The sequence below is a fragment of the Talaromyces stipitatus genome, genomic scaffold, assembly GCF_000003125.1.
Source record: "Talaromyces stipitatus ATCC 10500 scf_1105507295527 genomic scaffold, whole genome shotgun sequence".
Classification (NCBI taxonomy): Eukaryota; Fungi; Ascomycota; class Eurotiomycetes; order Eurotiales; family Trichocomaceae; genus Talaromyces; species Talaromyces stipitatus.
The window spans coordinates 2,787,890-2,804,452 of NW_002990114.1; the positions used below are offsets into that span (position 1 = coordinate 2,787,890).

Below are 16,563 nucleotides of genomic sequence, written 5' to 3' on the forward strand. Positions count from 1 at the left end.
GCCAACATGGAATAACTTCATAGGAAATCTGCCCTCTAAATTTCATTTGAGAGAGTACTGACGAAATGTAAACGGTGTAAACGGAAGACCGGTTCTTGATTAGTAGACCCGGGTTTGTGCTCCCCATAAATAAGGTCATGATTAGACTGATTATAATGAAGTCGATGGTTTGCTGTTGGATCATCGGCGTCGCATCACTCCTCCTGCTGGAACGGGTTGCTGCTGCATTTGCATAAAAGCACTTCCAACGGCGGGTTCGGTCAAAGTCTTGCGACGCTTCGTCTCGTAGTCGTTATCACGGCCATCGGATCGCGACAGATGATCGTCGTCATCATCTCGCATTCTTTTGCTGGAGCCCATCGATGACCCATTGACCGACGAGTATCCGGAATAATTTGATGCATATGCAGTGCTAGGAGCATACGAATCGCCATTGGGAGCTCCCCGCGTGTCACTGACAATGTTGGAAATACTGCCTGCTGGTAGAGCCCTTGGAGGGGTGTTGTAGCCCTGGGTCCATTGTGGCGGTGGGTTGGTGGTTGCAGTACGTGGTGTCATCCTGTCACTTCCGTTCTGATGCGAAGGAGATCCACCCAGCTGAGAATGGTCTCCAGCGAGCGAAGAGACAGACGGATTAGCCGTGTAGGTATAAGAGTTGCGGTTGGCATAGGATCCAGCGACATTGTCTTGAACGTACTCGGGCTCCTGTTGCTGGCCGTTCTCTTCTTCACCCGTACCGTTTGTAACTTGACCACTGGGTTGGTTGTATCGGTCAACCTTGTCATCATGGTCTTGCTCACCAGGACCAAGAGGCGGTCTTCCACCCGAAGAACCAAGATCCTTCATTATGGGCTGACCATAGCTGGTAAGAGAGTGTGCAGCTAGAGGCTGGGAGGCGTATTGGCTCTGTGATGAAGGAGCCGCTGAGTAGTATGACTTGGTGCTGTCATAAGCCGGTTGGTTTTGATACGGCGGCATGCCCTGCAGATTATTTCCTGGTGGCGTAGTGGCCGGGGTCGTGGGCATTGACCTGGTATTGTTCAATCCATTGTCGATCGGTACGTTCTGGGATGTCTGAACAGTGGAATTCATGTTCTGGTTGTTCCAATCGTAGGTACTACCTTGGTTAGGAATGCCAATCAAACTGGATGCACTGGCTGGAGGAGTGGGGAAAGTATGAGCGCGATTCATTTCTGGTCGGCCACCGTTTGCTTGAGGTGCCACAGAAGAAGTCGATGGTTGTGACATGTGAGTGGGAACTGAACCGTTCATAGAGTGATGGTGATGTAGAGCAGGAGCTTGAGGTCCTTGAGAGGTTCGGGCGCTCTGACTACCTTCCAGTCTGCGTTGTTGCGAGTCATGAACAACCATGTTGGTCCGGTTAGAGTTGGTTGGGTGGTACAAAAGACCGCCGATATTGTGAACGAACAATGGGTATAGCAAGTCAGTAATTTTCTCCTTGTTGGCGAAATCGAGGGCTCTCTCGTATGGGATCCTGAATCGGTCAGCATATATAACCCATATAATTCGATAATCATTCAACTCACCATACACCCTTCAAATGCATAGGGCCGATTTTCACAACATGACGGACTTTTTCGCTTTTCAAAATACCATCTCGACGACCCCTAGTCATACCAGCAACATTTAGCAGCTTGGTACCATTGATCATGTGGTTATCTAAGAAATTAGCCATGTTCGATATTCCAGGACAATCGATACTCACCTTCACGTCGGGCTACACATACACCCTTAGCTTCAACTTGATAACATAGACTGCCCTCGTCCTCCCACAGAGTTGCTGTTACTCTGGGCTTTGCTCCTGGTGGACAAGTCTGACCGGTTGGATCATGAACAGCGTTTTGTTGAGCCGGGGTTGCCCCGCCGACATATCCATGTGGCGTTACTGTGTGGGTAGTCATGGCTAAAGATACCATTAGCAAGTAGATCTAAACTCAAAAAATTGACGATCCTTACCTGGTAACGGCAATATTTGAGCTGGTACCTGACTGCTAATAGAGTTCGATGCAGGCTGTGTAGTCGAGGCAACACCGTTGGAATATGGGTAAGAATATGAGCCTGGAGTCGAAGGGTACCCAGCAGATCCCGGCGGGAGAAGAGGCGGTGGTTGCTGATAGTGCGAGTATGGCACCATTCCTCCTGCAGTAGCCCCATGCGAGCCGTAGGGTTGAGGCGATGAAAAGTGAGACGTATGTACGTCCATGTATGATTGTGTTTGGTTCATTTTGGGGTCTTCTGGTGTCTCAGATGGGGGGAACGAAGGGTATATTTGTTCAGAGTCAGTCACGGTACCGCGAGGTAGGTCTGGTCGAAAAGAGACAGATGGTAATCTGACTGAGTTAGGTTTTTCTTGAGGATTGAACCAAGGTATGTCGACGGAACCACGAGTATGAACTTGGGTAATCGACGGAAGCTCCAGCTTTTCGGCTTCTTTGTGAAACTCAGTTATATCCTTAAATATATTGGGGGTCCAGGGTAAAATTCTTTTTCGTTCCTTTGGACGTATGTATAAATGCAGATGGTTTATCAATGCAATGCTGTATAATCGACGGGTCGTAGTAAGTCCGTGTCTTCGTGACGTGAACGCTGAAAAGCAGTGCAAAAAATCGCAAGATGCCAATGAAAAAAAGACTTTTCTTGGGCGGATTGATTGTTTTTCCTTGCGGAGAATCTCGTTCTCAACGCTATAGTTCCTTGGTATCGTGACGAAGAGCGCGCAAATAAGCAGACATTCGTAAACAAATCACACTGCGCTGCCTGAGAATATGTATATATGTGTATATACCACACGGAGATGGCGTTAATTCTCGTATTCAAGTCGTAAAGTCAAGTCCTCTGTTCTTGCCAACTCGGACTTTCGTCTCTATTGTTCGTGGTGACAATAAACTGGCAGGCCGAATGGTGAATCGAAAGTCGGTAACGATGGCTCGTAGGGCAAGTAAAACTCTAAGGTGACGATGCGAGTCAAAGTTATAGCTCGTCAAACAAGCAAGAACACGCGATGTATCGAAACAAAACGAAGAGATTAAACGACAGTAATCGTAAGCGCAAGTCGTAACGGTCGTAGCGGTCGTGTAGAGGGGAGAATCGGGGTAGCAGCTCCCTTGACTCTTCTTCCTTGGGGCTCCTCTTATCGGCGGGTTTGAGTTTTCTATGATGCGGGTAAGTTGGAAGAATTGAAGAGCATATGGACACGGATGACAAGGCAATACAACAATAATGAATCAAAGACGGCGATGTTTTTTTTTCTTCTTTGTTTCAGTTGTAAGTCGTGAATAAACTGCAATGGAAAGCGCAAAACAACCGCGCAAAACACGAACGGTGGAGCAGTAGGTAGGGTAGGGTAGATGCATGTACAGCGGGAAGGCGAGATTAATGGGACGAATAAAGATATTAAATGAAACACATCAAGCAGAAAAATCAGATGGCTTGGATGAAGGGATGATTAGGGTCCAGAGCAGATGGAATCGGAATCAGGAAGAGACGAAAATAAAAATGGAGCGTACCCTGGCAGGAGGAACTGGATGTACGAATCCAGTGGATCGATGATCAATCAATCAATACATGGGAAGTGGGGAGAATAGAGACAGATTGAGAGAAAGACAGTGAGAGAAGGGAGGAAGAGAAGAGAAGAAGAAGAGAAGAAGAGAAGAAGAGGCTGGAGGTCACTTGAGATGAATGATCTTGAGAGGAAAGAAGCTTCGGCTGTGGCGGCGGGCGGGCAGGAGCAGGAGCAGCAGCAACAGACGAGGCGGGCAGGACGCAGCTGCCAAAAGTGTCAAGCAAGGCAAGAGAAACAGGGGATATGGCAAAAAAAAAAAATAAAAAGAGAAGAATATATCACATCAGAGTGCCCGAAGCGAGAAGATGATGATGCTGCTAAGAAACATAAGGACAAAAAAAGTATCTGTGCTTCTGGGGAACCCCCTTGGTCGAGTGCATGCAGGAGGAACTGCTAAGACAGAATAATAAGAGAGGTGGGGTGGTTGGTTATCGTAGTAACAGAGCGTATCGTATCAAGCAGAAACCCAACAGGGAAAAGACCAGTCGATCTTTTATTTTTTGGTCTGAGCTCTGTTTTAGTCGTAAAATACTGAAATACAGATACATACATGTGGAAATAGTCAATACGATCCGGGCGCGGTCGGAACACTCTTAACTCGGTGGAGATTGCTCTCAAGAATCAAAGACTAGACTTCGAATCTCTAAATAAATAGCACAATTAAAGAATAAAAATCACATACGACCACGTATGAAAACCCTCAAGATGCGTTGTCTGTCTGGACGGATGGCGTTAGTCGGACGGGAGCCATTGGACAAAGATAACCCTAACTCGGATACTAAGTCATCCGCTATGCCGTATGGGGGACGTACTTGTATCCAATAGCCACAGACTATTTAGCACTGATGTGATGGCAAGGCTGAGGTAAGGAGATACTCTTGTTTCTTCGCTACGTATTTGCAAGTTGAACGCTGACACTGGCAGCGGAGATAACGACGCTATCTAGGCTGTAGAGGCACGGACTAGCTCTCGTCAAGTGGACGCACACACTTGCTGCAAACGCAGCCTTACTACTGTCAGTCAGAACTAATCTCTGCCTGCACAATCAAACAAATTAACCATACAACCAACCACCAGACACTGGCAGTACATCCTCGGCTAGGAAACTGAATCAGCTTCACGGAACAGTAATATATGTCGTGTTACACGGTTACGTAGGGATGCTTGAACGGGCCGGGGCTGGGCTGGATCGGGCTTTTACTCGGGGCGTTGAGGGGTATTTATTACTAGCAACTACTGTACTCTTGAGTCGCAGAGTACCTGCACTGAACGGAGTGTATCATCTAGTATATCCGGTAATTAAGTTACCATCTTGTATCACCGGCTATTTGTAACACGATCTTTCGACGTACCATGTGTGGTTCTTGCAAAGAAATAATAGAATATTACTCATACTGCCATCTTTATTTAGTTAGTACTTAACTTAGTTAACTACTACGCATTTATGTTAGTCAGCTGTTAATATAGATACTGCTCCGTACGAGCATATGTACAGAGTACGAGATATTTTAGGCCGACGGCTGATCGACGGCGGAACCGCATCGTGCATCACGATCTGTCTGTATCTGTATACGTAGTGTGTTCGATGTAGATGCTGGTATTCAGTGATCCTGCAGTAAAAAGTTTTATCCTGGAGAACATCGTTATATCAGTGTATTCATGGGATGTTGTATGTTTTCCCTTCCGAGGACCTCCCCGCGTTCAAGCCATTAGGGTTACCAGTAACCAGCGGTCAGGGCAAATCCGGTGCTGATTCGAAGGGGAGAGAGCCCGGGACATTACCAGACACAACCCTGATTGGTTGATAGAACAAGAAGAAAAAGTAAACCTTAGTCGGAATCGAAAAACATTGGGGAAGGACACTGCTTTTCCCTTTTCGTTCTTTTTACCTTATTCGGGTAATTGTCTACGTACGACTGGAAGGTCAACAGTCTAATAAGTAGTGATATATACTAGGTGAATGGCAATGCCACGAGGGTATGCAGTATGCGTACTTGACATATGGTCGGCCGTTCCTATTCCTAGTCTGTCTGTTCTCTTCTTGTCTGCTGGGCGGCTATGTGACGATCATTACCGACCAATCATACGACTGTATTGAGCAGTAAGGATGTCAGATGAAACACGATTTGATTTGTGTATTGAACTGAGTCTAGTTGAGCTGTTTCACTTGCCGCCGTGGCATGGTCTCAAATTATCGCTTGACTTGAACAAATTAATCTCTCTGTCAACTCCAACATAGATTACAACTCATCCAAAATGGGTGATCCTGTTGGTTCGGCTATCTCATACACCAGACAGGGAACGACCCTGTTCTAGTCTATGTACTCCGTACGTATTGTGGGGCGAAGACAGGGGATCCGCCAAAGCAGGGTTCTGTTCTAGCCTTTCGCCGCTTGACTCTATAGGAGGGAGGCCACTGGTTCACAAGTGACCAACGCAGAAAAATGCGATTTACTATAAAATTAGCCTTCTTTTCTTTTTCTCTCCTTTTGGGTGATGAATACTCGGTGAAGAAGGACTGGGAAGGTTTTTTGAGAATTCTAGACTTGTAGGCATTACTCATATAGAGGAGTTACTTGCAAGAGACTTTTTGATCTTGCGCCGAGGCTAATCCACAGTCAGTGGCTATCGGAAACAATAGGTAACGAGTCAATCCCTTGACGTTATGAAACAGTCATTCAAAGTATAAAGTCATTAGTACATACTAACTACTTTGTTTGTATGACGAAGAACCCTGAACCCGTGCCATCCCAAACCCTAACTTCTCATCTACCCAGCCTATCCAATACAACAGAATACGTATGATCAGTCACAAACCCTTCATCAATCCTCAACCTTCTTTTTTTATCTCCTCACCGCTCTTACAAGGAACGTTTATATATGCATGTAAACCGTAAGAACAGGGACACCTAGACATACATCATGTAGGTTTTTAGACGAAGACGCACCCTACAAGCCAAGCCCGTGTAACCCATCATCCACCGGTTTTATCCCCTTGCTTCCCAACTAAATCATCTTGGGGTGATCTTTTCCTTTCCTTTTTTTGCCGCTGAAACCAAGATCTAATGATCTTCGTGGAAATTGACTTAGTATGGTAGGTGGTCATCCAATTAATGTCACATCATTTTTTTTGGCTATCGCTCCTCGCTGCTTGTGTATGTGTAACGTTATCCTCCTTCTCTTGTGTTAGATCAGTTGCTCACCGTTCTTTCTGATTTCTCTGACACTTGCCTTTTTGGGGGAGATTGGAAATAAATTTGGCCCTATCTTCAGCTTTTTGTTGTTTGCTTTTTGCTCGGTGACTGATGGACAATTTCGGATCAGTCGGAGTCAGCTCTGATTACTATATGAAACAGTTGACCTTAGCATACCTTGTCCTCGTGTGACTTTGAATATTGATTTCACACCGCGATCACGTTCCGGAGCTCGATGGTTCTTATTTTTTCCGATTCTATTATTATCGTCGTTATGAGCTTATGCTCTCCGCATGCAAGACCTAGGGCTGATATCTGGTCGTACTAGATACGTGCTGCGTATGTATGTACGAGAATCGCGATGACATTGCTTATCGAGCCTCAACAATCAACCTTTTACAGAATGCGTCAGCTGTATGACTCCACGGCTGGATTTGGGATTCTTGTGCCACTGCTTTTCTACTAGTGTCATCTGACGTGAGAACAAGTTTAAACACCGGTGAACTGGTTAGAATGTACAATCAAACATTATACCCTGCAGGTACATCCATCTAAGACCCTCGTAAACCCGGCTACAGACTACATACAGATATCTGGCAGCTACATGACAATTCATTGTTTCAGGTTACAAACACTCAAAGTCTCAAGCACCGAGCGGCGCTCGGTAGGAACGGAGCATGTTACTGCTTAGGGTATGCATGTCAGATAAGGAGATCGTTCATGCCTGTCTATGTAGGTAGCTTCGGCTACATGCATAAACTTTCAGATCACCGATGACATGACATCTAGCATGCTAATGGCTGCACAGTTTACACATGCTCTAGCATTGAATACGTAATTAAAATCATATCATGGTAGACAACCATACCCTGAACATGTCAGCCAATCCAATCACGGTTCTGGCAAATCAGTCTATTAATGTCACATGTACTATTGACAAACTAGAAACTAGCACTTAATACTCGTATATTAAGTTGTAAATGATCCCATTGCGGACCGAGCTCCGTTGTTCATTTTTGAACCAATCTGATACCGCTTAGTTAAGAACTTAGATAGTCAAGATACAAGGAAAGACGAGGGGAAAGATGAGGGGAAGTACATAGTGGCGTGTCATTATAGGAGTCGCTATTATTGTTCCTTTGTACAGGGATGAAGTGTATGTATGATAGTATCGATACTAATGCGAGAAATTCCCGATGTACCTATCTATCTATATTAATTCATTTAGTTGTATAAATTAATTCTTTGTCGAAATGCATATCCAATCAACATTGCAAACGTTGGATCGTCTAGCAGAGGATTGTGCTAATTCACTTTTCTTGTATTTATCTCGGCGAATGGTAACTACATCCTTCCCGAGTCAGGTACTTCAGCTCGTATTGGTCCGATGGTACGCACATAACTAACGAAAAGGTCGTACAAATAGAAATAATATACTATCGTAACATCAAACGTCAATGGACAGGACCAAATACGTACTAAATTCAGATGGAAATACTACGCCACCCATTAAACCCTAACTAACCGACTAACTACTCAATGCAGCAAATTACAAACCCGTTAAAAGCCCATTCTTATCAGTTTTCAAAGTCCAAACTACAAAGTCGTATTAGGATTTTCTAAATCCATCATCCTTTGTGTCCACTGTACTTGTCATGGCGGCGGCAAGGGCTCACGGCACTGATGCAAGTAGCCGGAGCCGAGCTGTGGGCTGGCTGCGTGGTTTTTTCCCTTTCTTGATGATCAGTTGAAATTCCCATGTTCTTGAAAGTGATAGGTAGATATAGCTGGAAACTAATTTCCACATTATCACCGACTATGTACTACGACCGTATTCCTTTGGTCGTATTTTCAGGCTTCCATCCTGACCGTGTACATGAATGGTTCAATCAGATAGCTTGCATATCCATTCCTAAGAAAATAGTTCAACTTGTTCCAATACGTAGTAGGTGGAAATAGATTAACCTCGCATTGCATTCCCGTCCGTACTTACTCCCGCAGCGGTGTCAAATTAGTGTCATGCTTAGTTTTTATCTTCGCTTTTCCATCGTTACATCTGATGAACGATTTAATCGTGGCTACAGATTTCGCTCGTGCGCTGTTGCTTTAATCTACTGCGCATGTAGGTTACATCTTACATACATGAGTAGGTTTGTATAGAAGTAGATCTTAATGTTTACACATCTTCAGCTGTATTTGTACACGTCTTTATGCTAGGTTTAAGTATCGTATCCGGGAAATGGTTCTAGGTCTTTACAAGGTATGGTTCTTTTCTATCCGACATATCCCGGTCGTACGTACGGTATTACAGTAAGAGAAAATACTCCGAGACATGAATTTTAGATAACCCGCCTCTTTTTAGTATAGAATCTGTTTGTGACTGTAAGCTGAGATTTGTCATTTCATCTCTGAATGGCAAATCCATAGCCCTATTTCCTCTAGTAGTTCACTATTTGTGACTTATCCTTGTCTATATCCGCGTAACCGCTCGTGATTTCGCAATCTAATTTCGGCGAGTAAACGGGTATTTACGTATTATATTGTATTACTCAAAAAATACAGCTAGGACATATCGAGACTAACAAAGTGAGGTTCGGCAAGCTCCCGTCCCCCGTTTCCGCCGACGGGAAGCCCCACTTGTATATATGTATGTATGTATGTAAACTCCATACAAGTTGACCTGACAGAGGTACTTTGCCTTCGTTGTAGAAGGCTAGAGTTCAGACTCACTACTTCTTTCCGTCTAGTCTAGAAGACAAAACTCGCCTGATGTACAACGCATAGTCTAGTTCGATTGTGATGCGTGGATCTTATTGGAATGACATCCAGCGGTCGACTCCACTTGGGGATCCGCCGAGGTGCGGGATTGACTGGTGGATAGCACGACCACGTAGACCGTCACCCCCTCTTTACTAAGTTTTTAGTATCCTTCTGCTAAGTTTCTTAGACTCAAAGTTGGTTACAGTCTACACCGAAAGCATTCTTGTTCTTCATATCTTTCAGATCGTTTGTGGGCGAATGGTTGTTTATTACGGAATAATGAGGCCTTTGCCAGCTGGCCCCTGCGCTTGACGATGTTTTAGCCTGTTTTCTTACTTTTTCTTCTTAGCGTTTGAACTCGCCGAGTCATTCCTAGATACTCATTCTTCTATTCATTCGTGATAATCCAGTCACATAACTAAACTACTGTTGTTCCTCGTCTACTTCCTCAGAAATTAATCTGATTTGCTATCTAACACTAGGTTAATATCAATACAAACATACAAACATACTACTGACCGGCTGACCGCTCCAGATCATACCCCTCCATTCCTTCTCAACGTTTCAGCCGTAGAAGAACACCCACTCTCCAATCAAGTCCCAGATAGCCAAGAAACCATCAGAATCGTAGGATAGCATTCGCCGAATCACTGACAGCCTATCATCTCAACCCCCTTGCATTTGCTCAGCGGCAAAATTCGCTTCATATATACGCAAGTCTTGTAACTAGCTCAACTGGCAGAAGGTAACTCCGTTTGGTCCCCTCGTTAGGCTCGTTTTACCATTTGAGCTCGGCGCATGTAGATTAATGTACAACAGCGTCAAGAGTAGACCCTGAGCTGCAACAACCCGTCTTCGCATAATTGAACTAAACCAAGAGAATCTTAAAGTGTATGCGCGTGCAAAACTTAGCTTGCTTAGTAATTATTACCCTGATCTGGCATGTTGTTAGTATTAGATAGTTAAGAGTTATTTGTTGCTATGAAGTTATTGAAATCATATATGTATTCTGGATAGTAGAATTGTGGTCGGCTATGGCCTTGCTCCTAAACATCGATAGTCAGTTTCATAGTTATAATGATTCAAATCGATATTGGCTATCATTACGGCCCCTCTTTGAGAAGTGATCCACGGACCTTAATCGAATACTCAAGTCACCATTCCTGGTAAAATCCTGGATTGATAACTTTCGGCCGTCAATATTTAGTCCCTAGTATTTTAAAATCATCTCAATTCGACCGGAACATAGCCAATAAAGCAAATTAGCTTCGAGACTTCTCCGATCCTCCTGGCAACATAACTAAACTTTGTGATATCTGACTACAATTCGACATATCACAACGAGCGGGTCAACGGGATTGGGAGAACATTTCATTACGTATATTTCGCCTACGCATTTGAGTCTGGCATTAAGGGATGAAATGGTTTTCAATCAAAATTATGGCTTATTGTATGACATGTCTGATCCGAATATATAAAAAGTCAATGATCCTCGGATTATATACCCATTGTTACGGATCTAGGATCAGCCCTAATAGTACAGGATACCGAGAAAAATTGGGAATCCCTTCGTTTGATATTGTTTCAAGCACGGCCGAGGGTCGCTGCGTTGATTATGGTATCTAAACGCAGTCTGGGTGGTCATTTTGACTTCATGGACAACCCAGGTAGGCAGATTATCATGATTTGCAATGGTGCAACTTACTATGTTGCTCAGTAGGCTGTCAGGCGGACAGATGTTATCGAAACGACAATTGTGTATTAGCTTTTCTAATAGAGAATCCATCTATCAAAAGGCATCAACCATTCAATCTTTAAACCTTGGGGCAAAGCCTCTGACCAACCCGTTATAGGTGTATCCAATACAATCGTCTAATTCCAAATACCTAAGTCAATCCTGCCATGCCAAATCCGTTTCCTAACCGAGTCCTAAGTCCGTTCCAACGAACACCTCCCAGGTGATGCAATGGTATCGAAAATCTATTTCTTTTCAGCTGCCTTTGCAGCTTTGCCAAAGAATATCTGTTGCCAGATCTCCATCCATTCTCGTTGCCGGCGTGATAGCATCTTCTGTGGATTCCGTACTATTTCTGTCATGATCTCGCGGACACGAATGCTGAATCTTTTGAATGCGAGCATTTGTTTCCAGTCTCTAACAGAGAACCGTATGCGATTGTTGTCAATTGAGATAATGCCGGAATACATCTGCTGTATTGTTAATAATGAACATGGTAGACAAAGATAACCCATAACATACCTTGAACTCAGCGTCACCACATAACAAGGCAACCGCAAAGCTTTCCACAGCGCTAGTCTCATGAGCGTTGTAGTATCTGTTACGTGTCTGCATGATATGATAATACGACAGCCATTGCACAGACGAATCCACCTGTTTATTAACAGAGATTGGATGGAGCGAGATGTTCTGATTGTTGACCACATTGCGCCAGCCTTTCCCTTCACGAGTCACAAGTTTAGGATAGAAGCTCCATGCAATAACCGAATTGACTATCAAGTCGTTTGCGCTGTTGACATTAACTCGTTCGGGAATGACGAAGAATTGTCGGTTGCGGCCGGTTACTCGAGCCCTGCCACCGAATCAGTGTGCGTTCTGAATGTAGTCTTTAGATAACGAACCTTCGCAGCGCAGTCTGTTCCTCTGCTTCCAGCTTCAGCAACCCTGCATCAACAATACTAACAAGCAGTTGCGTTTTGATATCTTCAATGTTCAGTAGCGACTGAGGGCTGAGAAAGTTCTTCCGGCAGAATGTGTACTCGTTTACCCCTGGAGTCTCTCGGATCTTCTTCCATGCGAGATAAGCATTATAAATCGTCAAAAGATCAGAATCACCTATCTCTTGTAAGTTTAGTACTCCAAGGGGTACTACAGAGACGTACCTCTTTTGAAAGATAGTCGAGCGGCATCTCGCTGGGAATTTGAACCAATTGTATTGACAAATGGCGACTTTGATGATAAGATAGCCGCGATACTAACGCAGGCATCCAGACATTTGAAAATGGCACCGTATATTATCAATTTACCGAGCCACACGTCTAATGGAAGCTTCGCAAGCTGCTTTCCCAAGGCAGTCAAACCCTCGGCACTCGTGAGTGCCTTGACTTCTTTCAAAGATTCAATAGCCCTGCGTATATTCTTCGAAGACGGTGGGTCCATTGCCTCGAGAAGAGTGTTCTCGACCTCTCCCAAATTACATATCTTGACACGAAGTACCAGGTCTTGAAGTGAAAGTCTTAGCATCTCAGGAGTTTGTTGCTCCGATAACTATAATAGTCTATTAGGCTGGCTGGCACACACAAGGACCTTGAAGATACGTACTTTATTATCATGTCGGTATTCTGTAAAGAGGTGAAAGCATATTCCTTTCTGGACACGTCCAGCTCGTCCACGACGTTGTTTTGCATTGGCGCGAGATATAAATGACTCTACTAGCCGTGACAACTGACGTTTCTCGTCAAATCTTGGAGAGTCAGAGATTCGCTTCACAATACGGTTGTGCAAAACCTACCTCATAACCTTCTCCTTTCCAGCATCAATCACAGCTGTGATGTCTGGAATCGTGATACCAGTTTCTGCAATATTAGTAGCTATCACAATTTTCCTGGTTCCCTCAGGCGGTACAAGGAAAGCCTTTTCCTGATCTTCGCTAGCAATAGACGAGTGGAGGGTGTGAATAATCCATCCCTGATTGAAAGTGGAATCGGAACCAATTTCATCGTGGAGCCTTCGGATCTCTGCTAGACCTGGTAAGAAGACCAGAATTGCTTTGCTGTATTGACTCAAGTCTTGTCTCGTCGCAATGGCCGTCAAAAGTCTTGTAATCAAGCGATAGTCGAGACGATATTCATCGAATTTCAGAACTGTATCCCTCGTCTGGTACGGATAACCTTCCAATGTTGCTCTTAAACCTCGACCCATCTCATCAGTTAGCCCTTCATCCGACGATTTATCATCCTCATCCTCGTCAATGATTGTAGATGCTGGATATGAATCATCTAGTCGATAATTTGTCAAATGGATTGCATCCTCAAGATATTTGACTTGCACAGGAAATGTCCTTCCAGGAATGTTGAGTACTGGAACACCGCCCAAATAGTTCGCAAACTTTTTGGCATCCACAGTGGCAGACATGAGCACCACCTTGAGCTCTGGTCTTTGAGCTAACAATCGCCGAAGAACGATCAGGAGGAAATCGCTATCAATACTTCTTTCATGCACCTCGTCAAGCACGATATGTGTGATATCTTGCATTTCATTTGGCCGTTCCAGCATACGGACAACAACTCCAGTGGTGCTACACACCGTATTAGCGTCTCAACGTGAAAGGAGGGGGGGATGAACATACGCAAATATTAGTCTTGTGCTCTGGCTAATCTTGCTTTCCAATCTTATCGCGTAACCCACCAGAGACCTATTCGTTCCGAGATCTTGATGTCTTTCACCAAGTTCTTCGCTCACACGTCGTGCTAGAGATATAGCTGAAATTCTGCGAGGCTCGGTAACAAATACCTTGCACTCGCGACCGCTCGCGAGCTCATTCTCCATGATGAATGACGGAATTTGAGTACTTTTGCCACTGCCAGTTTCACTACAAATGATGACAGCTTGATGATTTGCCAGAGTATCGAGGATCTGCTGCTTATAAGCCCATACTGGCAGATTCTTGCGAGATTCCGTCATATGCTGAAATGATGTAGTGTTCATTTTCTCTTCCCACAGCTTTCTCAAACTATCGGCATCGATCTTTGGAGTTGTAGATTCAGTTTTCCCTGGAAGTTGCTGTCTATTGTTACCGTTTCTTCTCTTAAAGTTATCTGATAGCACCACATCGCGTTCAAGTTTTCCGTGATTCTCCTCAATTAGCTTCTTCAGGTATCGAATTGTTTGCTTGTCGGATTCATCCTCTTGTTGCTTTCTCAAATCAGAAAATTCTTGGTAAACTTCCCTCCATACATTCGGAAGCCTCATGTAAGCTTTGTTCTCCTTGTTGTTCGAGGCTGGCGCAGAAACGAGGAAGAGCGCAAGAGTAGAGATATACCCCTTCGCTTGTTCGTCTTTAGCGGCGGCAATCGAATCCATAGAAACGAATACAGTGAATGCATTGCTTTTGATAGTTATGCCTTCGATTGATAATGGAACCGGCTCTTCCTGTGGCTTGGACCACTTTATCTCTATTCCTTTTCGATTGTAAAAGGATGCGACCGCTAGATCTCTCAGAACAACCTTGAAACCCGGGTCTCTAAGGTATATAATTAGCCTGTTCTCTTGTAACCAAGTTATCTGCAGTATAGCTTACCTAGCTTTGCATACTTCTTGCAGAAGTTTGTCAGGCTCAGTACCGCCAACTGATTCAGCAAAATTGCGTATGACTTTAATACTGTCAGGTGTATCGCGGACCAATAGAGGCTCATCTGGTTCTATGAAGATACCACCTAGAAGGAGTTCGTCGCCGGATTCGGAAGCTTCTACCATGACAAATTCTTCTGTATCTTCAGATATCGTAGGCTGTGACTCTTTGGAGGGCACATTCTTTGCGACAGGAACTGCACGTCCCTTTTCGCGATTGAACGTAAACTCTCTCCGCAAATCATTTAACTTCTCCCTCCATTTCATTTCCGCCGCGTCATGGTCAAAGAGAATGTCACTCTCAATTTTTGCTACTTTCAGTTGAAGTTTCTTGATCCTGGGGTCAGAAACATCTTTAGGAGCCTGAGCTCGTCCTTTTCTACCACCTCCCGAGTTTTGGTCGAACAATTGAGGGCTTAACTGGTATATTTGAGTTTTCAAAGAGACATACTCGTCAGCAAAGTCTTCCGGATCGAGAGAGCTATCAGATTCGTTCCCGAGATTTGGCTCAACTTCAATTATTGTACGGCTAGATGGAGGTTTGTTCAGCGGATTTCCGGCCTGGGCAGCAAGCGAAGGATTCGAAGGTGACTTCTTATTTTCGCCTACAGTAGGGCATCAGTCATGAACTCCTTTTTTATAAATTATAGGGTACTTACTGCCGATGAATGAAGAAGCAGCTTCTTCCGGTGTCCACGACGGGTCCTTCTTCTTGTCATATGGATCCAGCTCAGTAGGGTCGCATTGCAATGCCAGCCATTCTAAAGATTCCTCAAGATTCCAATTTACGTTTTTGGAACTGTTTGAAACTCCAGAGTAATAAGTTATAATATGTCTCAGCAGTGAGTCTACTCGACTGTCTGAAAATCCAAGTCCTCGGATTGCATCTTTCAGGCTCCAAAGTCTAGTAATCAATTCCTCTTCTTTCCCAGCATCAAGATCCCCTTCAGGAGGAGCGTCAAGGTGATCTTGCTCAAGTTGGGCCAGAGCAAGAACTTGATCCTGTATCTTTTGGGGGATCCACTCGTTCAAGCTCAGGACATTGGCTTGAGACCTCAATACGCGACGCTCAGTTTCAAATTTGAAAACTTGGCGACTAGCTTCATTTTTAGACTTCCATCCGTATTTATCGACCAGAATTTGAAGCTCTGCTTCTTCGAAGTGTCTCTCAAGTTCCTCTGGAGAAAGGGTTTGGAGGGTTTGATCCTTGGAGCTATCAGTTTGCGGCCGTTGGGTCTCTGGTTGTTTCGATGATTTTTCGTCTTCCGATACAACTACTGAAGAATCTACCGTTGACGAGACCGTGCTCGACTCAGCCACTTTTGGTTTTGAAGGTACTGATACGGTAGCAAAACCTCTGGCTGGATTTGAAGCCGGTTTCTTTTTCCTCTTGTTAGGAGGCATTTTTTATATAAGTAATATTTCGGCGCACAAACGCATAAGATGAGACTCCACCAGATATTAGAGCAGGCAAGACACAGAAAAATCAGCGAGGGCGAAAGATATCTGGTAAGGAGAGAAAAGAAGTAGAAGAGACGAGGTTGATGGTCACTGGAGTCTTTGTACCTTGCGCAGTAGGTGCGGTGCGGGCAGTGGAAGGAAGCTCCCCACAATAAACCTCAAAATCTTTTTATGACACAACTGCGGGACAACCTTGAACT

General features: G+C 44.4%; 2 protein-coding genes across 2 annotated transcripts, besides 2 other annotated features; both read right to left on the minus strand.

Moving 5' to 3' along the window:
* Positions 1-180: 180 nt before the first annotated feature.
* Positions 181-2,245, minus strand: TSTA_090620 (APSES transcription factor StuA; the record flags this gene model as incomplete). The annotated part of the gene is made up of 4 exons (XM_002478741.1): positions 181-1,495; positions 1,548-1,680; positions 1,727-1,924; positions 1,978-2,245. The coding sequence occupies 4 exons, from the start codon at positions 2,243-2,245 to the stop codon at positions 181-183; spliced, it is 1,914 nt and encodes a 637-aa protein (XP_002478786.1).
* Positions 2,246-3,629: 1,384 nt separating this feature from the next.
* Positions 3,630-3,674: a sequence feature (GA-rich).
* Positions 3,675-9,415: 5,741 nt separating this feature from the next.
* Positions 9,416-9,439: a microsatellite.
* Positions 9,440-11,517: 2,078 nt separating this feature from the next.
* On the minus strand, positions 11,518-16,306 carry TSTA_090630 (ATP dependent RNA helicase, putative; the record flags this gene model as incomplete). Its single annotated transcript, XM_002478742.1, has 9 exons — positions 11,518-11,742; positions 11,795-12,125; positions 12,175-12,388; positions 12,436-12,820; positions 12,875-13,016; positions 13,065-13,850; positions 13,902-14,795; positions 14,853-15,507; positions 15,562-16,306. The coding sequence occupies 9 exons, from the start codon at positions 16,304-16,306 to the stop codon at positions 11,518-11,520; spliced, it is 4,377 nt and encodes a 1,458-aa protein (XP_002478787.1).
* Between the last annotated feature and the right edge of the window lie 257 nt (positions 16,307-16,563).